A 25,550-nucleotide genomic window follows, 5' to 3' on the forward strand; every position below is an offset into this window, starting at 1 on the left:
TGCCTGTTACAGGGTATGGTTTGAAATACTTGTTACTGTGTAGATTGTAATGCCGATTACTGTGTATAGTTTATAGTGCCCCACCCATAATGAAAGAATTTCATAAATAAAACCTCATTAAAATATTTGTAAACAAATAATGTTGTAAACAAAGTTTCTCATCACGTATGTATGTATGTATGTATATATATATATATATATATATATATATATATATATATATATATATATATATATATATATATATATATATAAAATCTATCTTGATATATATATATATATATATATATATATATATATATATATATATATATATATATATATAAAATCTATCTTTGCACACACACATGAGGAGTTAGTTCAATTTGTTAAAAGAGTGAATTCTCAACTCTGAAAGGCATTTTAATATGGTCCCACCAAATAAAACACATCTAAGATCAAGTGTTGAGCTTTGCTGAAGGCACAAAGTTCTGTGGTAACAAGATTACAACCATGTACATGCATAAGATCAAATGAAATCATGTTCTACACCATGTACATACATAAGATCAAATGAAATCATGTTCTACACCATGTACATACATAAGATCAAATGAAATCATATGTTCTACACCATGTACATACATAAGATCAAATGAAATCATGTTCTACACCATGTACATGCATAAGATCAAATGAAATCATGTTCTACACCATGTACATACATAAGATCAAATGAAATCATATGTTCTACACCATGTACATACATAAGATCAAATGAAATCATATGTTCTACACCATGTACATGCATAAGATCAAATGAAATCATGTTCTACACCATGTACATGCATAAGATCAAATGAAATCATGTTCTACACCATGTACATACATAAGATCAAATGAAATCATGTTCTACACCATGTACATGCATAAGATCAAATGAAATCATGTTCTACACCATGTACATGCATAAGATCAAATGAAATCATGTTCTACACCATGTACATACATAAGATCAAATGAAATCATGTTCTACACCATGTACATGCATAAGATCAAATGAAATCATGTTCTACACCATGTACATGCACAAGATCAAATGAAATCAAGAGTTCTACTTTGATTTTAACACCTGCTTCGAGCCAATGCTGGATTTGCGATGTCTGGTCAGTTTGAGATTTTCGGAACACAAGTTTTTAACAACAAGAGACATCCCTTTTCTTAAGGCCTTCTTGGCACGAAAGTATAAATACTTACAATAAGCTGAATCTAAGGCCTTTAATCAATGAATAGGACACAGACAGACAGACAGACAGACATGCATGTGATTGTTATATCAAACTTTTTCCATAGCAAGCTAAAACAGCAAAGAAGTGTACTTGTTAATACATGTGTAGATTTTATGCTGACTGATAATTTCAATGAAATTAAATAACTATCCTATACACTCTGAACTCAAATGAAATTAACTACCTCTGTATACATTGGTCTACAATGACATGAATCATCTGTATACATTGGTCTACAATGCCATGAACCATCTGTATTCATTGGTCTACAACGACATGAGCCATCTGTATACATAGGTCTACAATGAAATGAACCATCTGTATACATTGGTCTACAATGAAATGAACCATCTGTATACATTGGTCTACAATGACATGAATCATGTGTATACATTGGTCTACAATGACATGAATCATCTGTATACATTGGTCTACAATGACATGAATCATCTGTATTCATTGGTCTACAATGACATGAGCCATCTGTATATACTGGTCTACAATGAAATGAACCATCTGTATACATTGGTCTACAATGACATGAATCATCTGTATACATTGGTCTACAATGACATGAATCATCTGTATTCATTGGTCTACAATGACATGAGCCATCTGTATACACTGGTCTACAATGAAATGAACCATCTGTATACATTGGTCTACAATGACATGAATCATCTGTATACATTGGTCTACAATGACATGAATCATCTGTATTCATTGGTCTACAATGACATGAGCCATCTGTATACACTGGTCTACAATGAAATGAACCATCTGTATACATTGGTCTACAATGACATGAACCATCTGTATTCATTGGTCTACAATGACATGAGCCATCTGTATACATAGGTCTACAATGACATGAACCATCTGTATACACTGGTCTGCAATGACATGAACCATCTGTATACATTGGTCTACAATGAAATGAACCATCTGTATTCATTGGTCTACAATGACATGAACCATCTGTATACACTGGTCTGCAATGACATGAACCATCTGTATACATTGGTCTACAATGAAATGAACCATCTGTATACATTGGTCTACAATGACATGAATCATCTGTATACACTGGTCTACAATGACATGAACCATCTATATACATCGGTCTACAATGACATGAACCATCTGTATACACTGTCTACAATGACATGAACCATCTGTATACATTGGTTTAAAATGACATGAACCATCTGTATACATTGGTCTACAATGACATGAACCATCTGTATTCACTGGTCTACAATGACATGAGCCATCTGTATACATAGGTCTACAATGACATGAACCATCTGTATACACTGGTCTGCAATGACATGAACCATCTGTATACAATGGTCTACAATGACATGAACCATCTGCATACACTGGTCTACAATGACATGAACCATCTATATACATCGGTCTACAATGACATGAACCATCTGTATACACTGGTCTACAATGACATGAACCATCTGTATACATTGGTTTAAAATGACATGAACAAGGTAATGATTGTCTCACAAATGTAATCATCTACTTATCTTAAGGTAAACTATGTTCTTATTTGCAACATTATTTCTCAGGATTGGATTGCTCTTAGCTCTAGGTATGTGAAATATTGTCACCACCTGGCTGTAAAATACATTACACACAACGATTTCCCTTTGGACATTGTCATCACTTGGATGAAATAAACATTACAAACAACAAATTCCCATTACATTTTGTGATCACTTGGATAAAATAAACATTACACCCAAGAGATTCAATTTATATTCTGTCATCATTTGGATGTAATGATCATAACACAATGATTTTAATTTACATTTTGTCTTTTATTTGGCTGTAATAAACATTCTACGTAAGATTATCTTTACATTTAGTCATCACCAGGATAAAATAAACACCATACACAAGGATTCCAATTGTCATTTTATCAGCAGTTAGCTGTAATATTACAAACAAGGACTTAACTTCATGTTTTCACACCGATTTTAGACCTTGGTCTTGTAATCCCTGCTATTGTGTTACAAAACTTATGAACCATTAAATATCATGTTCATCAACATAAAGCACCGGTAGCAAAGATAAATTATATAATATTCATCAAAACAATAATTGCTTTGCTACATGAAATGGAGAAAATATCACAATTTGTTTTACAAATGTCATTAAAACAGCACGACACTAAGCATTTGATTCTATGATGTCACATTAAAAGTCAGTGGCATCTGACCATGCGAAGAATGACTGCAACATAAAGAAACATCAGGGATCATGTGACTTTATGCCATCCAATCAAAAATCATCTCTCATGGAACTTGTATAATAATAGGCTACTATGAGATGCTGTATTTTGACATCTACTACAAAAAATGTCATGTGGAGCCTTGAGAAAATACTAATAATTATGGTGCTAAGTAATGATGCAAAACTACGGAATGTGAATATTTTAATTTTATCGTTTCTGTCATTCTTTTTACAGATATATAAAATCTGAGATATGTCCAAGCAAACATATTTCACTGGACAGCTGATGACCTGTATAAATTTAAATACGAGTACAGCTTGATGTTTTGTCCTTCTAGTTTTAAAATAACCATGACATCACTAAGAACAACTTAAGGTTACAAAAAGTCATTGCTCTATAATAAACAAGTGATAAAACAATCATTATTGCAGTTACAATAAGCAATCCAAAAAATACTAATCAGCGTTACAATTACAATCTAAATACCAATCACTGTTACAATGACAATTTAAACACCTATCATTATATAAATAAAATCTGAAAAATACCAATCATTATTACAATACATGAAGGACAATAAATAATCAAAATTCCAATCATTGTTATTACAATATGCAATATAAAGTACCAATCAATATTACCATTTGAAGCAGTGCAAATTCTCCAAACAAGTTTATTTACAACTTTGTGGAAAGAAATGTTAGCCTGAGATCTTTCAAAAGCTTTAAAGTACTAAGTCTCCATAATTTATGGTATTAACTGTCACAATGACCATTGCTCCAAGTCTTTTAAGTCCTGGAACAAAATACTCATACAAACAAAATGGACAGAAGTAATCAGCCCACTAATATGATGCAGTGGTATGTCACTATGAAGACGATCTGTATATACAATTGCTGACTTTAGTTTTGAATCCAATATAGTGTCCCTCACCATAAAATCCCTCAGTATAACACAACTCCTCTTGGATAGTATTCCTCACTATAAAGTCTATCCCTATACCACTGCCCCTCTTGTACTGTGGGTGAGATTGCGTATGTCATATTGAGTCCCTTCCTATACCATTGCTCCTCTTGTACAACGGGTGTGATCAAGTATTCCCTAGTTTCCCTCACTATAAAACCTCCCCATACACCACTACTGTTCTTACACTCTGTGTATGGTCATACATCCCATTAAACTTCTTAAATTGGGTTTTTCATGACATATTAAAGTTCTTGGCTCTTGGAAATTAAAAAGTTGATTTCACAACATTAAATACTATACTTGTGTTTTAATGCAAAATGAAGACACTGCACCCACCTTAAACATCTCTTGGCAATTATCTCCCTCACTTGCAACAAAGGTTGTTTCTATGACTTCCATGAACAGAATTATAATGAGGGACCAACATACAGACCTGTTTACCATGACAGATATCTATCAGTACAGCTCTGTCTAACCACGACAGATATCTATCAGTACAGCTCTGTCTAACCATGACAGATATCCATATGTACAGATTCGTCTAACCATGACATATCTCAATACAGCTGTCTAACCATGACAGATATCCTTCAGTACATCTGTATAACCATGACATATATCTACCGGTACAGCTAACCATAACAGATATCCATCAATACAGCTCTGTCTAACCATGACAGATATCTATCAGTATAGCTCTGTCTAACCATGACAGACATCCTTCAGTACTGCTGTCTAACCATGACAGATATCTATCAGTACAGCTGTCTAACCATGATATAAATATATCAGTACATATCTGTCTAACAATAGTTTCAACAGTAGGCTACATGAATTAGACAATGTAAGGTAAAAATTCATTGTGAATACCTCCATCTATACAGAGACAATGTTCTCTCCCATTCAGAGTGAGTATAAATACCACTGTGCTATTTTCTTTGTAAACAATTCATCAAATCATCAATAATGCAGAATTGCTCATAAATCATACATCTGTTTGAACTGAGTGAGTTATAGAATCCTTATGTACTCCACTGAAATAGCTGAAGAGAAAATGACCTTACCTATTAAGCTGATACTATGAACCAAGTCAATAGTTTTGGGAAATATTCTGTGGAAACTACACACAAAGGGAAGCACTCAAAAGGTCTGCAAGTACATGTTCCTTTCCTTTTTTATGCTTATCAATCTTTATACCCAAATACAATGCAATATTCATTTGTTGGTATGTCTCTAGCTTTCTTAGAGATCACTTACTTTCAATATCATTTTACTCAAAACATTTTAATGAATTTCATCGTTACATTAACTTTCAGCTGCAACATACATTTTAATCTTTTGTGTACTTCCAGAAAAAAACTGAGGTGTAGCTCTAGCTATTATTAGTTTATAGGACAGAGATTAAGAACAAGAATTCCACAGAATAATACACAGGACAGATACAAATAACAAGAATTCTATTAAATAATACAAAATGATACCAAAAAATATCCAAATACATTTTAAAACTGACACAAGAAAACTTGGTCACAGTGACCTACTTTTGTCTCTGATGAATATAACCATGAAGTTTTATTACAAAAAGGTGTCTAAAAACTGAAATGCAAAACCTTAAAGTAATAAGTGTAGTAAGAAAAGTCACTATGACCAAATTTTTGTATGTGATAAGCACTGCCTACCTTCATGAATACAACCACCATGTTTCATGACTGTATATTCAACAGCGTCAAAGAAACTCAGCTGGCTGCAAAAAACTTAACAACAATGCTGGTGAGAACATCAACAACAACCATGAAAATAATATGCATGACTCACCTATATTTTACAGGTGAAGAAAACAATTAACTTTCCATCAGACCTGTCTTATTTAATTGTTTGAAATAAAACAAATCTGCTTGCTGGATGGATTTGTAACAAACAAAAGACTGATGTCCATTGGTAGAAACATATTGCAGGATCTATTTTAGGATGCACTATTTCAGGTTCATACGTTTTTCCTCTCTAAAATTAAGCCAAAAAAATCAACTCAACCAACAGCGCAAGACACTCATTTTACCGAATTCTATTAAAGTCATAACCCAATTTGCTCAGTCAAATATATGACACTTTATCCCAAGTCCATAAAGTGAGTATTTTACACGGTTTTACTCTAAGATAAAATTACAACCCTACAGTCTTAAAATAAGTAATAGAAAAGAGTGAGAAGCAACAAGTTTTGTAACATTCAACAGTAGATGAATTTGTAACAAACAAAAAAAAAACTGATGTCCATTGGTACACATGTACTGCAGGATCGATTTTATGATGAACTATTTCAGATTCATACTTTTTTCTAAAATCAAAGCCAAAAAAAATCAACTCAACCAAATGGCACGTAATGCTTTTGCTTATTAAATATCTTCAACATTTATCAAATTTCCTTTCTTTTCTCAAATGGAGAGGGTATTTATTACACACGACTAAAATATCAGTTCCACAAAAGATCTTGCACACTTGTCATCTTCCTTGAGGTTGTGAACCCCAAAAGTTTGATAAAACACATATAATACTGATATTCAATTAAGGAACAAATTGTGCAATAGAGAGCAATCAACACATGTTTAACATTATCATCCTCATAGCAAATTACTAGACAGTGACCAATAGGTGTCAACTCTATTTTACTCAAGGTACAAAGACATGCTTAGAGCCTCCCATGTTAAACAAACACATGCCAATGCCTCTTTAGACCACAGTCAAGCTTTTAAAGCCATATGCTTCAAATCCTCTTCAGCACTTAATTCATCACAACACTTTGTGTACTGTGTTGATTGAAGAACCACGGGTAGTAATAGTGCTGTTGGGACGAGAGGATGGACCAGACTGCGACCAGGGCTGAGGGGAACTCCAGTCTGAGACGGCCACATCTGAGTCATACATCTTGTATGCTGTCTTGTTGTATACTGGTAGACATTCACTGGCCTCATTGGACAACACCTAGTGTTAAAAAAAAGATGCAATTAACACAAAAATGATATTAATATCAATTACTCAAATTAGGATGCAATTTACACAAATTACTAGGGGCCCCGAGTGGCCTAAAGCGCTCTCCATTACGGATCACTGCCATCTCACCTCTGTCTGCGCCAGTTTGAGTCTCAGATTCAGCCGATGTGGGTATGTGAGAAAGCTTGCCAGTAGCTTCTCGCGGGTCGGTGGTTCTTTCTGGGGTTTTCCCCAGGTTATTCCTCCATCATTAATACCGGCCACCATGTATAGCCTATCATGTGCTGAAAAATGGCGTTATACTCCACAACAACAACACAAATTACTCAAAATATAACTGGCTACATTTTCAAAAGAAGTCTTAAAAAAACTGTTTCTTTTATACTTAATAATGCATTTGTAACATTAGGGCTATTTTTATTTGTGTTTCTAAAATTATACGAAGATAAGCCTGAATCCTGAACTAAGTTAAGGTCCCTACATATAATAACAGACTCATTTTCATATTCATATATAATATCATACATATTATTAAAATGTTCTGGGCAATCAGTTTTTGTTCCATATACATTAATTAAAGTGAAGTTCCTTTCACCAATATGATTGTTTAATGCAATCAAATTACCATCATCTTTCTTTTAAGATTCTTTTATATCACACTCAAAGTTGTTATTTAATAGTATATAAACTCAAGAGTTGGAACTGTAACAATTTACAATACAGTATGAAACTTTATCCTGAGTCAGTAACATGAGTATAATACAAGCAATATTACACTGTTTTACTCTAAGATAAAAGTACAACCCCATGGTCTTAAAATAGGTAATAGAAAAGAGTGAAAAGCAACAAGTTTTATAACATTCAACAAATAATTTATTTCCCTAGAATACAAATTGAAAATTTATTGCAAACTAAATCCCAAATAATCTAGAATTACATATGCAAGTCCTAATGATTAAAGTTCCGAATAAACTTTAGTGGAATTTCAAATTAAATCCAACAATGAAGGTGTTGATGTGCTTGTGGTGGACTATGTGCCAAAGTCTTTTGTTGGATCCCAATAATACAAGCCAAGAATATTTTCTTATTTGAAATTTCAATACAAATCCAAGTATATTTCCAAAAATGTTAATTCTGATAAGCATTATATATTAAAAGTGAACAATTAATTTGAATAAATAAAATTCCAGCCCAAATGAACCACTAGACACAACAATAATACAACTGATTCAGCTCTGATATTAAAGCATGAATGAATAATTTTCGAATAAACAAGACCTCTGCTTGCACAAAGAGTAGCTGTTAGAGCAATCATCTGTGCAATATTATGATCTACCATGTCCCCCATAAAAATGAAGGTGCATGATAAGAAAGAATTTTGAACAAAAACACAAGCAAACATTTTGCTTAGCTAAATGAATGAGACAAAGAGGGAAAAAAATATCTAAAAAATTAAAAAATAATAAAACATGAAAACCTGAATGCTGGCTGATACAAACTTAATAATGCACATCTTACTGGAATATGTTGTTACAACATTCATGATTACCGATTTATTTGTCCGACTCATAATAACAGATTTTTATATTCATTCTGATACTTTAAAATATATGATACTTATAACAATAAGAATAAAAAGTTGTTTGCACAAGGTATAAAAAGAAATAGACCAACCTCAGCACAATTATCAAAGATATGGAATAATGCACAAAGATCAAGAACATTTTGCTAGAAGTGGAGAAGAGGAAAAGGTTGAATGATACTTTTAGATCAAACATGATCTAAGATAGGGAATTAATTGCTGCATCAATGTCATCAAAAATGTCAAGTCTGAGTCTTGTCCCTAATTTTGTCTTGGCACAGTCCCAGCAATTAAAGTACCACCAGATTTTATCTTTGAATACTTCGACAGCCTGTTAAAGATGCCTAAGTTCAGTCATTCTTATGGAATGTTTTTCTTTCAATTTTCTTTTGTTCTTTACGAGGGCTATTTTGGCGTTAGAATTTAAAATTTCACAATTATTTGTTTTTGTAGTCTTGTGGTCCAGGAATCCTATGGACGGTGAGTAATGTCTCTCTGATCCATGTCTTTATGGGTTGCTTCCTTGGTCTTTAAATTTTCATTCTGTGTGTCTGGCATGCTAAACATTTTCACACTATTTTTCCTGAGTATTGTTCATTTTGATTTGATTTCTACATTGCCTCATTTGCCTGATGTGCTGTGGCTTTGAGGTCTTTCAAATTCACATTTCCATTTTTAAAAGTTCAACTTTTTTTTCTATTGTTTATTTTCAAACACTAAAGATTCCATCTTTTCTTGCAATTCTGTCATCCTGTCTTTTACTTCTTGCTCTAGTTCTCTTTTCAACTCTACTTTCATTGTGGCAAACAGTTGAGACATGATTTCCGACACCAACCCACCTAATTCCTCTCATGTAATCAATAAGTTGATTGTCTTCCTTTGTAACAGTCATTTTCAGGGTTGATTTATTATCATGCAAATCTCTCTGGATTTGGTAAACACCACTCAGTTCTTCAAAGTCCATAATTAAGTCTCAAGGACCTGCATTGCAATGGATGGTTTTCTGTTTTTAGTAACAGTAGCCATATTTGATAGCACATTGGTATCTTTTGTAACCAGCCTAAAGATTTTAAAAATCTGTCAGCTTAACAGGACCACATTCTGTTCAGCAGTTTTGCAAAACAAGCCATTAAAATTTTGTGTAAAAGATCGTTACCCTATCTGATGGCAGATAAACATCTGTTGTACAAATCGGAAAGCCAACCAGTCCAGGATGCAATCTATTAAATTTCGGTCAAATTCTACTTAGTGAGTCTGAAAAGGAGTCATGAAAGTTTTTTGTTTTATTTTTAGTGATGCTGGTGATCTTTGATTGCACGTCAGAATTATTAGTACAAATTTGAAATGTCATCACGGCAAGATATTTTGGTCAAATGTTGTCAAATTCTGTTCAGTGGCAGTGGAATTCTCAGTAACAGTGGCCTTTAATGACGGTAGATCTCATGTATAAACTTGAAAGGTATTTATATCAGGATGCTTTGAAAGGTATCTATGTCAGAATGCCTTGAAAGGTATCTATGTCAGCCTCAAGTTTTTCTTACTGTATGGGAAATCTCTTCACACACAATCCTATCAGCATTTTTCTTACCTTCAGATAAATGATAGCATCTGTTCCATAACCTTCCACTGAACTCAGTACCAAATCTCCCTGGAAGTAGCGAGCATAAAGTCTTGAAAGTGGCAACCCGTAGCCATACCCAGCCTGAAATTAACAGTATTGTGTTATGTGCTATACACTGCGAATTAACAGTGCTATGTGCTATGTGTTGTACACTGCTAATTAAAAATGTATGTGCTATATGCTGCTAATTAACAGTATTATGTGTTATACACTGCTAACTAAAAATGTATGTGCTATACGCTGCTAATTAACAGTATTATGTGCTATACACTGCTAATTAAAAATGTATGTGCTATACGCTGCTAATTAACAGTATTATGTGTTATACACTGCTAATTAAAAATGTATGTGCTATATGCTGCTAATTAACAGTATTATGTGCTATACACTGCTAATAAACAGCATTAGGTACTATACAACACTAAAGAACCTTAGATTAAAATAAATGTTGGTGTGTACAAGATATTCAACATAGTACCCACCAAGGTCATTATGCATAAAGATACATCTTTGTTTTGATCACAACTCATAAAAAATATGCTTTACTGAACACAAGCTTCTCTGCAGGCCTCTTAGGAAGGATAATGCTTCAACGTAAACACACTACCTGCAAAACAGTGATTTTAATTAATACAAAATGTGCAGGAAATTTGGTATTAACCGAAGTTTTGCCTTTTTTGTAGTAATGCGATTTATAGTAATAAAAAAATTCATACCATGTTGTGTCATTTGTAAGCTCTTTACCAGAGTGAGCAGTAATGGTTTGAGTTTAAAGGCACCTCCAAAAACACTGACAATGTTCTCTTACTATGATGTGCTTCAACATTACACAATTTACCCAAATGATCTTTTAAGTACAGTGTGAATATTGTGTTAAATAATGTACCTCAGGCAACTTCCTTAACAGCATGAGCTGGAAAGCACTATTTGACACCACACCACATTATGCAATGTAACTGCATACAACCAGGTAACAGGCCACAAGCTGCACATGCCTGCTGAATGCTATTTTTCAGTGACATTTTCTGACCACAGATTTCATATGCAGGCCTGGGGATTGTGCAAATGAACAGTTTGCTTTAGTAATTAAGCACATCTGGGCTGACACATAGTAATACCCTGCTATAGTAATTAAGTACATGGTCTCCACCTGTACATAGCAATACCCTGCTGTAGTGATTAAGTACATGCTCTCCACCCGTACATAGCAAAATGCTGCTGTAGTGATAAAGTACATGCTCTCCACCTGTACATATTATTACCCTGCTGTAGTGATAAAGTACTTGCTCTCCACCTGTACATGTTAATACCCTGCTGTAGTAATTAAGTACATGCTCTTAGCCTGTATATATTAATACCCTGCTGTAGTGATTAAGTACATACTCTCAACCCATACATGTTAATACCCTGCTATAGTAATTAAGTACATGCTCTTCACCTGTACATATTAATACCTTGCTGTAGTGATTAAGTACATGCTCTCAACCCATACATATTAATACCCTGCTGTAGTAATTAAGTACATGCTCTCAACCCATACAGGGGCCCCGAGTGGCCGAGTGGTCTAAAGCGTTCTCCGTTACGGATCACTGCCATCTCACCTCTGTCTGCGCCGGTTCGAGTCTCAGATTCAGCCAATGTAGGTATGTGAGAAAGCATGCCAGTAGCTTCTCGTGGGTCGGTGGTTCTTTCTGGGGTTTTCCCGGGTTCTTCCTCCACCATTAATACTGGCCGCCATATATAGCCTATCGTGTGCTGAAAAATGGCGTTAAACCCCACAACAACAACATCAACCCATACATATTTATACCCTGCTGTAGTAATTAAGTACATGCTCTCAACCCATACATATTAACACCCTGCTGTAGTGATTAAGTACATACTCTCAACCAATACATGTTAATACCCTGCTGTAGTAATTAACTACATGATTTCATGTATATTAATACCGTGCTGTAGTAATTAAGTACATGCTCTCAACCCATACATGTTAATACCCTGCTGTAGCGATTAAGTACATGCTCTCAACCCATACATGTTAATACCCTGCTGTAGTGATTAAGTACATGCTCTCAACCCGTACATATTAATACCCTGCTGTAGTAATTAAGTACATGCTCTCAACCCATACATGTTAATAAGCTGCTGTAGTAATTAAGTACATGCTCTCAACCCGCACATATTAAAACCCTGCTGCAATAATTAAGTATATGTTCTGGACACTAATGTAGTAACTTAGTGTTCTAAACCTGTACACAGCAGCAACTTGTTGTGGTAATCAGCATGTTCTTGGTCCATACATAGCAATGCAATACCCTGCTGTAGTAATCATGTTTTCTAGACCATACACAGCAATACCTTGCTGTTGTATTTATGTATGCTGGGCCTGTGCACAGCAGTAATCTGCTATAGTAATTAAGGACATGTTTTGGGTTCATGCATAGCAGTACTCTGATTTGGTAATTATGTATCTTCTAGACCAGTGCTGTCCAAACTTTTTGACACCATGGGCCACTGAAAAATGCTTTTCCTTAAGCCGAGAGCCACAGCAGAAAACTAAATCACTGCTCGAGCTCTGGCGGGCCATTTAAAATCAGCCCGCGGGCAAAATGTGGACAGCACTTTTCTAAACCCATACATTGCAGTGCCAAGCTGTAATGATTAAGTACGTGATAGACCCGTGAATAGCAATAGCCTGCTGTTTATGTTCTGCATTTGTACACAGCCCTGCTGTACATATTGTGTACTCATGTTGGACATATGCTGTACATGTTCTGGAATCACAAATAACAATACCCTGCTATACATGTTCTGGAATCTTACATAACAATACCCTGCTGTACATGTTCTGGAATCTTTCATAACAATACCGTGCTGTACATGTTCTGGAATCTTACATAACAATACCCTGCTGTACATGTTCTGTAGTCTTACATAACAATACCCTGCTGTACATGTTCTGGAATCTTACATAGCAATACCAGGCTGGACATGTTCTGGACTTGTACACAGCAACACCATGTTGTAGTAAATAAGCATGTGTTCTGGTCAACATTCACTAGACTCATCAATTTGAGTATACTTCCAATTTCTAATATTCCATAGCAACTTAACTAGTTACAAGTGATTTGGAAGTAAAATCGTTAAAAATAACATTTGTGAAAAAGTGAGGGTTATTTTATGAAAAGTTCATGAATATTTTTTTATCAATAAAAAAATGAGTATGGGTATATATCCATGTTTTGTACAGTTTAATAAATATGGAATCTGATCTGCTAATCTCTGCATAAGGATTAATGACTTGCTTTTCTTCTTTTTCTTCCAACAATACATTCCATATTAAGACAATAGTTTGTGTTGCAATTTTTGGAGGGATGGGTGGGCGTGTGGGATTGGTTGTTGTTCTTGTTCTTGGGTTTAACGCCATTTTTCAGCACAAGATAGGCTATACATGGCGGCCAGTATAACTGGTAGAAGAAGAACCCTGGAAAACCCAGGAGAAGCTACTGGCAGGCTTTCCTACGTACCCACGCTAGCCGAGCCTTGGACTCGAACCCATGCAGACAGAGGTGAGATAGCAGTGATCAGGAATGGTAAGCGCTTTAGACCACACGGCCACTCGGGGCCCCTGTGTGGGATTGGAGATATGAACATAAGACAAATTGAGTTGTAAAGTATAGTTACCAAAGGAGCTGATCCCTCCCTCATACTAGAAGCATGGGGTTGTGGAGCTGTGGAGAACATGTATTGGAACAGCAGGTCAATTTTGCTGTAGGAAATACCTCCACCTCTATCTGACAGCTGCAAAAGATAATAACGTATCAGATCTACAGAGAAGCGATCCGAGTGTAATGATTATTATTATCTATAATCACAAAGTGTAATGACTATTATTATCTATAATCACAAAGTGTAATGACTACTATTATATATAATCACAAAATTGTAAAGATAATTATCATCTATGATCATAAATTATAAACCAGTGAACTCAGTATATGGAGATAAGTATATGAATACATCCTGCCTGTGTAAAATCTTAACTCTCCCTGACTGGAAGCTGTAATCATGGCTATTCCATTTCAACATATGGTACCAAGATAAGGCATTTATCTTTCCACAACTAAAAGCTGTAGGACTGTTCCATTTCAACATATATGTGTGTGGGAGTGTGATTAGGATTTTTAATGTAACTTTAAAAAAATATCAGTCATATCGCTACAATGTCTGCAGTGTGACAGTTTATAGTGATGTCTAGCACTGAGGAATCATGTCGCAGTCATGTAGCATGATGTCCCACCCAGTCACATTATCATGACACCATGCCAACCAGGCCTAGCACTAACCTCTTAATGCTGAGCACCTAGCGAGGTAGCTGTTAGTACCACCTTTAAAACGTGTTTCGTATGACTCAGCCAAGGTTCAAACCTGCAACCTCCCACATCTGAGACAGATGCTCTAACCACTATGCCACCAGAGTGGTCTTTCGACATATATGGTACCAAGAGATAAGGCATTTATCTCTCCACAATGACAAGCTGTAGGACTGTTACATTTCAACATGTAAGGTACCGAGATAAGGCATTTACCTCTCCATGACTGATGTTATATACATATCTACATAGTATATTATCATTATAATTATAGTTTGTAAGGGCTATAAATAATATTTTAAATGCTAAATGACTTATCAATACTAAGATCACATTTTAAAGATGTCATGTATAGTGCATAAATCGTTTCATTTATGGGTTTCAAAGTTCAATCAAACTTTCGTATAAGCGAAAATCACATGATCCAGCAAGGACACGAGTTCTACTGTGAGAGGCAAAGATGACCTAGTTCCTTATTGTCGATGTTACAATAGCTGATCTCTTTACTGATAGAGTGATTTTGAAATAATCATTGGTAATCTAGGTAATAGAATTATAGAGATGCTGCCAGGAATTTTCTTAAGAGGGGGAGGTCCCTCACACCTAACTCCAGATGGGGAGAATCAGGGGAGTCAATGCTTAATGGGAGCTGATGAGTTACAACATTATTATAAGGTATATGCATGCCTAATTTAAGACAGCATTTAATGACTATGTATCACTTCCTTGACAAGAAATATGCAAAGTATCTGCATACCAAATTTAGTTTGCTGCACTGGAAAATATTCTTCTGTTTTTTCAAAGCTTCTGAAAACAAGAAATGGTTTACTTAAGTCCCTTGTTCTACACAAGTCCCTTGTATCTGAACAGCCATCAGTTGAATCCCTGTTTCTGATTTTAAGAGCTGCGTCACTTCTGTTTTGTGAACTATGTCCTCCTAATAATTGATTGTTTGTAACAGGAAAACCACTGCAATTATGGCCACTTTAACACATTAGGATACTGGCCTTCAAGATATTCAAACAACTCAATCATGCTGTTCTTATATTTCTATTGTAGGATCACATTTGTTGCAAAGATACATGCCATGGTTGCAGCTTTTGATGAACACACGTTAACAAGTGCAACCATTTTCATTAGTGAATCAAACAAACAAAATACAACACATAGCATCCCTCCTTTTTTGGTTCATTCATGGACCATTTGTAGGAAATTAACCATGTCTTGAAATTTTGGTTCCTTTTCTAATTTTTTCACAGCCTATGGTTATACAAGCTGTAGATGAAGTTTTATTTTTGTACCACTGGTTTGTGCAATGTCTTCAGTTCGTATCAGAACATGAGAACTTTGCTCTTGTTCTATAGTATCGACTGTAGAAGACAATATTACCATAAAGTTGTCTTCCATTTCAACATTCATACAACTCGCAGTTTGTTACACTCTACACAAGTTTGTTAGGGCTGAAAATGGATAAGTTTGTTACACTCTATACAAGTCAGTTAGGACTGACCAATGGATAAGTTTGTTACACTCTAGACAAGTCTGTTTGGGCTAACCAATGGATAAGTTTGTTACACTCTATACAAGTCTGTTAAGACTGACCAATGGATAAGTTTGTTATACTCTATAAGTCTGTTAGGACTGACCAATGGATAAATTTGTTATACTCCTCTAGAAGACAATATAATCGGAACCCCTCATAGTTTCTGCAAAAAACTACATCAGATCTCGATGATTGTACTTAAACACTAAATCTACCTTAATACAGCTTGATTAAGATCAACAGCAAAATGGATGACTAAAACTTAATTAGACAAACCGTTATTTTTTAATTTTTGTCTTTAATAACAACGAAACAATAATAATAATAAAAAGACACATGCACTGAGTACAACAGATTGTAGGAACCAGAATCTGCATTACCTTTCCCCACATGGTTTTGAGAAGCTGCATGATTAATGAATTTTTGCTACATGATCCCACAGCCTGGTAGCATCTTTGAAATTACTTATAGAATTCTTAGTAGTACTATTAGACTAGGAAGCTATACTGAGATGAACTCATTTAATATAAACATCTGCCTGAATTAGAATGCTCAAATTACTCCAGATTGATTGGAGTAATAGCTGTACAGAATTACTGTGAAACAATCAAAGACATTTGGATTTATAGCGACATTGGAATTAACATGAATTCAATGAAAGACATTCTGGGATTATATCAATATGATTTCTTCTGTACTACTGACATATAAGTACATTATTAGCATTCAGACTACCTTTGGAATTCATTCAGACTACCTTTGGAACTCATTCAGACTACCTTTGGAATTCATTCAGAATACATCTGAATTCATTCAGAATACATCTGAACTCATTCAGACTACCTTTAGAACTCATTCAGAATACGTTTGGAACTCATTCAGAATACGTTTGGAACTCATTCAGAGTACCTTTGGAATTCATTCCAAGTACCTTTAGAACTCATTCAGAATACTTTTGGAACTCGTTCAGAGTACCTTTGGAACTCACTCAGAGTACCTTTGGAACTTGTTCAGAATACAACTGGAACTCATTCAGAGTACCTTTGGAACTCATTCAGAATACTTTTGGAACTCATTCAGAGTACCTTTGGAACTCATTCTGAATACCTTTGGAATTCATTCAGAGTACCTTTGGAATTCATTCAGAGTACCTTTAGAACTCGTTCAGAATACCATTGGAACTCATTCAGAGTACTCGAAGTTATTGGAATTGACAGAACATTTAGGATTTTATTCGCCATACAGTAAGTTATTTTCAATTTTTTCACTTTTCATTTTGGGGAAATAAATGTATATATTTCAATTATCGAAAACTCAGTGGTTTTGCTCTTTTTTTGTTCCTTATTTTAAGATCATAGAGTCGGAACACTATAAGCTGTAAGGACTGTTCCATTTCTATATATATAGTACCATGATAAGGCACTTATCTCTTCATGACAAAAAGCTGTAAAGACTTCCATTTCTACATATATAGTACCATGATAAGGCACTTATCTCTTCATGACAAAAAGCTGTAAAGACTTCCATTTCTACATATATAGTACCATGATAAGGCATTTATTTCTCCATGTATGCAAGATGCAAGGGCTGTTCCATTCTACAGTACAGAGAAGGTACTTATCTCTCCATGACTAAAGGACTGTTCCATTTCTACATCTACATAATAGATAAGGTACTTATCTCTCCATGACTAAAGGACTGTTCCATTTCTACATCTACAAAATAGATAAGGTACTTATCTCTCCATGACTAAATGCTGAAAGGACTGTTCCATTTCTACATTATACAGTACAGATAAGGCATTTATTTCTCCATGAATGCAAGCTGTAAGGGCTGTTCCTATTCAAATAACACAGTACCAAGATAAAGCTTTGTTTTAAAAGTATTTGTCTACATGACAATCTGACTACTCCAAGAGTTCAACATGGCAAGCTGGCTACTCCAATAGTTCAACATGGCAATCTGACTACTCCAAGAGTTCATATGAAAATGGTAAACAAAATTATCAATTACATCAATGGATGACTACTCCATACTGATCATTCCCTGGGTCCTGAGTATGTTTTACTGGATCAGATCTAAAACACAACTTTCAGTTCACAAACCTATATACAATTTGTCAAGATGTTCTAGCCACATTAGAATAGAACAATTACAAGAATTTAAAAATACTAGTTTTAATGTCATCAGTAGCAATCACAAATAAATCATCATTACAATTTCATTGACAAATGGATCAAGCGTGTGTGTGTGTGTGTGTGTGTGTGAATACCTTGATAGTTAGGTCCTCTTCCCCTTTACAAATCAAGAGCTTCAGTGGGGGTAAATCACTAGCTTTCAGGTTACTCTCCACAACTGCTCTCATGGCATTCTGAAATTATTTATCAATAAAGATTGTGTTTGACCTATCATATGATCAGTGAGGGAAATCTTTGCCTAAATTACCCAAGACATGATACAAGGTTATCTGTCAATTAATATTGTATCCATAGCGAGTGGGACATCTCCAGACTTGCCAACCCTAACAAGACCCTCTCAGTAAGGCAATCCTAACAAGACCCTTTAAGTAAAGCAACCCTAACAAGACCCTCTCAGTAAGGCAACCCGAACAAGACCCTCTCAGTATGGCAACCCTAACAAGACCATCTCAGTAAGGCAACCATAAGTTGCACCAGTTTCCAGTAAAATGTAACAAAATATGATATACTGAAATTGCCAAGATAGAAAATATGCATTTAAAAGTCCAGAAGTGTGACTCAAGACTGATGCGGCCAGGTTAAACATCACATAAAACTCAAAAGTTTGTAAAGATTACTTGAACCTAATTACCTACAGTATAGTTTCACAAACTGCCATTCCAAATCCTACAGAGGAGCTCAATGACTTCTTAATATCTCTCAATTTCATGTAATCCTTAAAAGGCAATTTATGATATTATGAACTTCTCAGAGAGTGCAAGGTGAAGCTGTTTGCATTTGCAACATGCACAATGGAGAAAATGTTGCCATCAATGTTACTTTCATTCAGTTCTCAGGATATTGTATTGGTGGAAATTAAAATAGGCTCTAAGCACACAGCTAATCACTACTGTGTGTGACATATCAATAGTTGGTGAAATCTCCGTTACCAAAACATCATGACTAATATCTATGTTAGTTACAAGTGTGTGAGGACTTTCACATCAAAAGTGAGTGAAACTTCTTACTATGTTACCAAAGACATGCTTCTCAGTCAATTAATATTATATGAGATCTGTTGTATCAATCGTGACTGAAACCATCTCCCTGTGTCATCAAAGGCACGATTCAAGATATCTCAATTATTAATGAGATCTATCACATCAACAGAATGAGCAACCTGCCTGTCCAAAACCAAAGTTATGTACTTCAAGATATTTCAGTCAATTACTACAGTGCAAGACATATCATATCAACTGTGAGTGAAATCTGTATAGCGAAACACTGCTATAACACGCCTTCTTATAACATGAATTCAGTGTCGGTGCTGCTCCTTAATTTTGTAATAACTTCTACTGCAAAGTTTTGTGCCAAAATCAACAAGATGTTTACACAACAATCTGGCAAGATGCGTTGCATTTCTGAATAAAAAAGTCTTATCATTGTATCTTTATGGGCATATAAAAATAACACACTGCAGTACATGCAGACATATAGAACCATTTATGTGCTTCGTGTTTCCTTAAGTATTTTTTATTTTTTTGTGTGTACATTTAATTGAGATACAGAATGACAAAATGACTAAATATTATACATATCTGTGCATATTTTTTATGGAATTAATATGTATTCACTCATACCAATGCAACAAAATCATTTTCCTGTACAAATGCAGTAGCCCACAATTACCGATGGAATTAATATGTATTCACTCATACCAATGCAACAAAATCATTTTCCTGTACAAATGCAGTAGCCCACAATTACTGATGAAATTATTATGGATTCACTCATACCAATGCAACAGAATCATTTTCCCATACAAATGCAGTAGCCCATAATTACTCATGCAATACGATTGGTTTGTGAGTACATGTGTTGATACTTTAATTATAATCATACCATGTACATCATGTACATGTAAAGATGCATGGGTCATTGAATAAAGTAAAATATTATATATGCTATCTCTGCTTTCTCATTTAATATGCATTATTTAAGATGTTAACTGTGTCAATGAAGCACATAGTTTTGCACCGATTCCTATTACCCCACCCCACCTTTTTTTGTTGAGCCTATCGGATAAGTATGCATCATTTCCTTCAATTAACTATTTTGCATGGTACAGTACGTAGCAGGATCACACTATGTGGACCCTGAAAATCACGATATGGTGGTCTTTCACTGTTTATCTATACGTTGTTTAAAATCTAACAACTGCTACTGTGTGAGATCTATCAAATCAATAGTGAGTGAAACTTCCATGTCTAAGCTGTCTGAAATTTCTGTCTATTGCTATTGTGTGAGATCTGACATATTATCATTACTGAGCGAAACCCCCATATCTATGCTGCTTGTAGTCTCTATCAATTGCTTATTTCTGAGACCTTACACATTATATCAATAGTGAGCGAAACCTCCATATCTATGCTACTTGTAGTCTCTATCAATTGCTGATTTCTGAGACCTTACCTACAATATAGTGAGCATAACCTCTATATTCTAAGTTTTGAGTTGCAGAATCATTTGATTGTTACAAATAAACGGTATACTGTATTATTTCAGATCATCTTTTGGAATGACAAAATCTAAAGTTGGTTTGTAATCTGATATCATAAATCACAAATAAATCAATATTTAAGGTATGTATACAACGGAATTTCATGCATTTTTCACCCACCTTAAAAAGCTCAAAGAGCATGTGGTAGAGATGAGATGGGACATACACTATTTGAACTGGAAGTCCTTCCTCCTTTGCTGTGGAAGGAAAAAAAAAACAGATCACTGATTAATGAATTTCCATCAAAAGTAGAAGGAAAAATAAGCTTTTCATAATTACCTGACCTGGCCAACTTTAAATATCTTACACTCAATACAAATTCAATATATTCTAGTGGCGGAGTGATCTGCATGCAATGTGGCCTGGCATAATATTTGGTACTAGTGTTGGAAACAATCAGTGTGGTCTGGCATAATAACAATGAGGCATCATGCTGCAGACATGTAACATAATCTAATCAGTCACATTATTCTGACATCAGACAGACCAGTCCTAACACTAGCCTCTTATTGCTGAGCACCAAGTGAGGCAGCTGCTATACAATTTTATGTCTTTGGTAAGATTCTGCCTGGATTCAAACATGTGACCTCTCTCATCCAAGCTGGATGCTCTAACCACTTAGGCCACCTGAGCAGTTCAGTCTTTTTTCATATCAAATCAACAATTATTTTGGTTACACAGTCATGGTGTGTCAATGTTTTTTCATATCTAATCAACAATTAAATTGATCACACAGTTGTGATGTTTCAGTCTTTTTTACTTCAAATCAACAATTATTCTGGTCACACAGTCATGATGTTTCAGTCTATTTTCATATCTAATCAACAACTGATTTGGTCAGATGGTCATAATGGTTTGGTTTGGTTTTTGAGGGGTTTATTGACATTTTTCAGCATATTATTGGCTATACATGGTGGCCAGTTTATTTGATGATACTCACAAGAGCCATGATTCAAACTCATGTGGACAGAGGGGTTATGTGAGAGTAATCTGTAACAGTGAGCAGCTCAGACCACTCCCCCTTCCTGGTCCCCATGGTCATGTCATGTCCATCTTTTATCACATCTAAGCAATAGTTAATTTGAGTTGCACAGTTATGATGTGTCAGTCTTTTTCACATCAAATCAGTAATTACTTTGGTCACACAGTCATGATGATATGGCAGTATTTTTACCGATTCCCACCAATTTTGGTTTATGTATCTCATACTAAAAAGTTAAGATACGGATGAGAAAATGTGCATCTGATAAAAAAAAGCATGTATATTTTCAAACCATCTTTGAAACACTTTTTGTTCCTATATTCATAGAAAGTTTAAACCATAATGCTTAAATGTGTAACTTTCTATATCGGGATATTGATGTAAGTCTCTTCCTACAAATGGCATAACATGGCATAACACTTGACCATAAAATTAATCTGAACACAAAACTTATAGGCAACACTATGTCATTCTTATATACAACACAGTCTGCACATGCAAGAAAGTCACACAGTATCATTGTGTATCACATTCCTATATATGTTTGACACAGATTGCACATGTGAGAAAGCCATACAGGATACATATGTATCACGTTCCTATATATGTGTGACAGTTTGCTCATGTCAGAAAGCCGTACAGGATACATATGTATCACATTCCTATATATGTGTGACAGTTTGCTCATGTCAGAAAGCCGTACAGGATATATATGTATCACATTCCTATATATGTGTGACAAAGTTTGCCCATATCAGAAAGCCAAACAGGATACATGTATATCACATTCCTCAGTAAGTGTGATAAAATTTGCCCATGTCATAAAACCATGTTGGTTGCATGTATCTTACATCCCTATATTTGTGACACAGCTAGCCCATTTTATAAAACCATGTTGGATGCATGTATCTTACACTCCTATACAGGTGTCACAGCTAGCCCATTTTGTAAAACCATGTTGATGCTTGTATCTTGCATTCCTATATATGTGACACAGCTAGCCCATGTTATAAAATCATGTTGGATGCATGTATCTTAGATTCCTATATTTGTGACACAGCTAGCCCATTTTGTAAAACCATGTTGATGCTTGTATCTTGCATTCCTATATATGTGACACAGCTAGCCCATGTTATAAAATCATGTTGGATGCATGTATCTTATATTCCTATATTTGTGACACAGCTAGCCCATGTTGGTAGTATACATCTCAAATTCCTATACATGCATGACAGTATTCACATGTTAGAAAGCCATATAGGATTCATTCATCTCGCATTATTACATTCTGTGACACTACTTAAGACTTAAATGAACATCTGCAATTGTGGTTTTATTACTTAAACATTTTTCTTGCCCATGAAAAGTACTCAGAAGTAATCTTTGTTTAAAGCATATACTTTTTTACTGACTAAAGTTTAAAGATTTTTTTGTCTACTCCAAAACTTTCCAAGAGAACTCAAGTTTGATCACTATATCCATGGAAATTATTTCTGGTAATAAAATTAGTGAAAAATGATCCTTCATAAAAATACAATTCAATTATCATGTGTCAATTAAAAATGAACAATGATACACTTACCATTAAAGCATTCAATTTTGAGATCAGGTGCAGAGAGGTAATACTGTTCACACAAAAACCTTGCATTGGCAAAAGCATCTGAAATTGGAAAATATACTATTGAAAGAAATCAATGGCTAAAAATCTTTGAATTTCCCTCTATGAAAATTTAAGTTTTTTTTCAAAATATTTTGAAATCATCAATCTGAGATACATTCACAAACAATATCAAAACTTCCCCCTACTTGTAACAAAGCATGGAGACACCAATTAAGTTGTTCCAATGGGTGGGGGGGTAAAGGGATATGGCGTGATCAGCTGTATTTAATGCCAGGTCAAGCTTGTATGATTAAATAGGTATTAAAATTACTTCCCTGGATTGTTGTTATCAAAATCTCTAAAGGTATGTACTAAGTGGATCCTTATGGAAAATGAAGATATAAAATTAAACTGGGACCATATTTCCAATAAAAGCTTCAGTATGAACTTAAGTACTAGGCTGTATAATTTGTTATTGACCTCTGGCAACCTCTACAACACCACAGCTGGGCTCTATACAGTCAATATGGACCTAATCACTAGGCTATGTAGCTTGTTACTGACCTCTGGGAACCACAGTTGGGGTCAATACTGCCAATATGGACATAAGCACTAGGCTGTGTAGTTTATTCCTGACCTCTACCTCACCACAGATGGGGTCTATACAGCCAATATGGACATAAACACTAGGCTGTGTAGTTTATTACTGACCTCTGGCAACCTCTACCATATCACAGTATTAAACCAAAATGGACATACCAGTAAGCAATGTCTAAAGCAATATCTAACTGACCTCTGGCTACCTCTTCATACTATAGTTTGGGGTCTATACAACCAATATGATCTTAAGTGTACTTTGTTACTGACCTCTGGCTACCTCTATAACATCCAAGTTAGGGTCCATATACCCAGTATGGACCCAAGTACTAGACTATGTAGTTTCTTACTGACCTCTGGACACCTCTACCATATCACAGTACAGCTGGGGTCTATACAGCCAACATGGACCTAAGTACTACACTGTATAGTTGGTTCCTGACCTCTGGACACCTCTACCATATCACAGGGGGTTCTATACAGCCAATACAGACCTAAGTACTAGAATGTATAGTTGGTTACTGACCTCTGGTCACCTCTACCACATCATAGTTGAGGGCTACAACTAATAAGGCCTTAAATACCAGGCTACGTACTTTGTTACTGACCTCCAGATTTCTTAACCCTTACAAGACCTCAGCTTGCCAAGCAGTTGATTTTTGACCATACGTTAGACCAGTTTTCAGTAAGGTGTAACTAAATATCATGCACTGCTATTGGGAGCTGAAAGACATATCTTTAATGTTCCAGAAGTGTGATCTAAGACCAATGCAGTAATGGCAAACATTGGAAGACTATAAAGTTTGAAAGTATACTTGGAACTTGATTGCCTCCAATACAGTTTCACAAACTACAGTTCCAAACCCTATGGAGCTCAATAGTTTCTTGACATCTCTCAACTTTATGTAATCCTTAAACAAAAGTTTTAATTTCATGTGGTGATGACAATCACCTTTCATGCCATGAGACTTACTCAAATCAACACATCAAGTGCAATAAACTGTTGCTTTTCCTGCATTTTGTCAGCAAGATTCCATTTATTCTT

At 35.0% G+C, this 25,550-nt stretch overlaps 1 protein-coding gene across 4 annotated transcripts in view; it reads right to left on the bottom strand.

Annotated features, from left to right (window-relative positions):
- Positions 1–1,243: 1,243 nt before the first annotated feature.
- LOC149792122 (pyruvate dehydrogenase (acetyl-transferring) kinase isozyme 2, mitochondrial-like) overlaps positions 1,244–25,550 on the bottom strand; it is a 70,329-nt gene continuing 46,022 nt past the window's right edge. For all 4 annotated transcript variants that reach the window (XM_089970646.1, XM_089970645.1, XM_089970643.1 and 1 more), the window contains 6 exons: positions 23,891–23,968; positions 21,447–21,523; positions 18,862–18,960; positions 14,358–14,474; positions 10,641–10,754; positions 1,244–7,461 (listed from right to left, as the gene is read on the bottom strand). In XM_089970646.1, the coding sequence (XP_089826772.1) occupies positions 7,270–7,461; positions 10,641–10,754; positions 14,358–14,474; positions 18,862–18,960; positions 21,447–21,523; positions 23,891–23,968 (677 nt within the window). In that variant the 3' untranslated portion in view covers positions 1,244–7,269. The remainder of the gene's footprint in view (positions 7,462–10,640; positions 10,755–14,357; positions 14,475–18,861; positions 18,961–21,446; positions 21,524–23,890; positions 23,969–25,550) is intronic.

This window comes from Sinohyriopsis cumingii, chromosome 9 (genome assembly GCF_028554795.1).
Source record: "Sinohyriopsis cumingii isolate HCF-2022 chromosome 9, ASM2855479v2, whole genome shotgun sequence".
Taxonomy (NCBI): Eukaryota; Metazoa; Mollusca; class Bivalvia; order Unionida; family Unionidae; genus Sinohyriopsis; species Sinohyriopsis cumingii.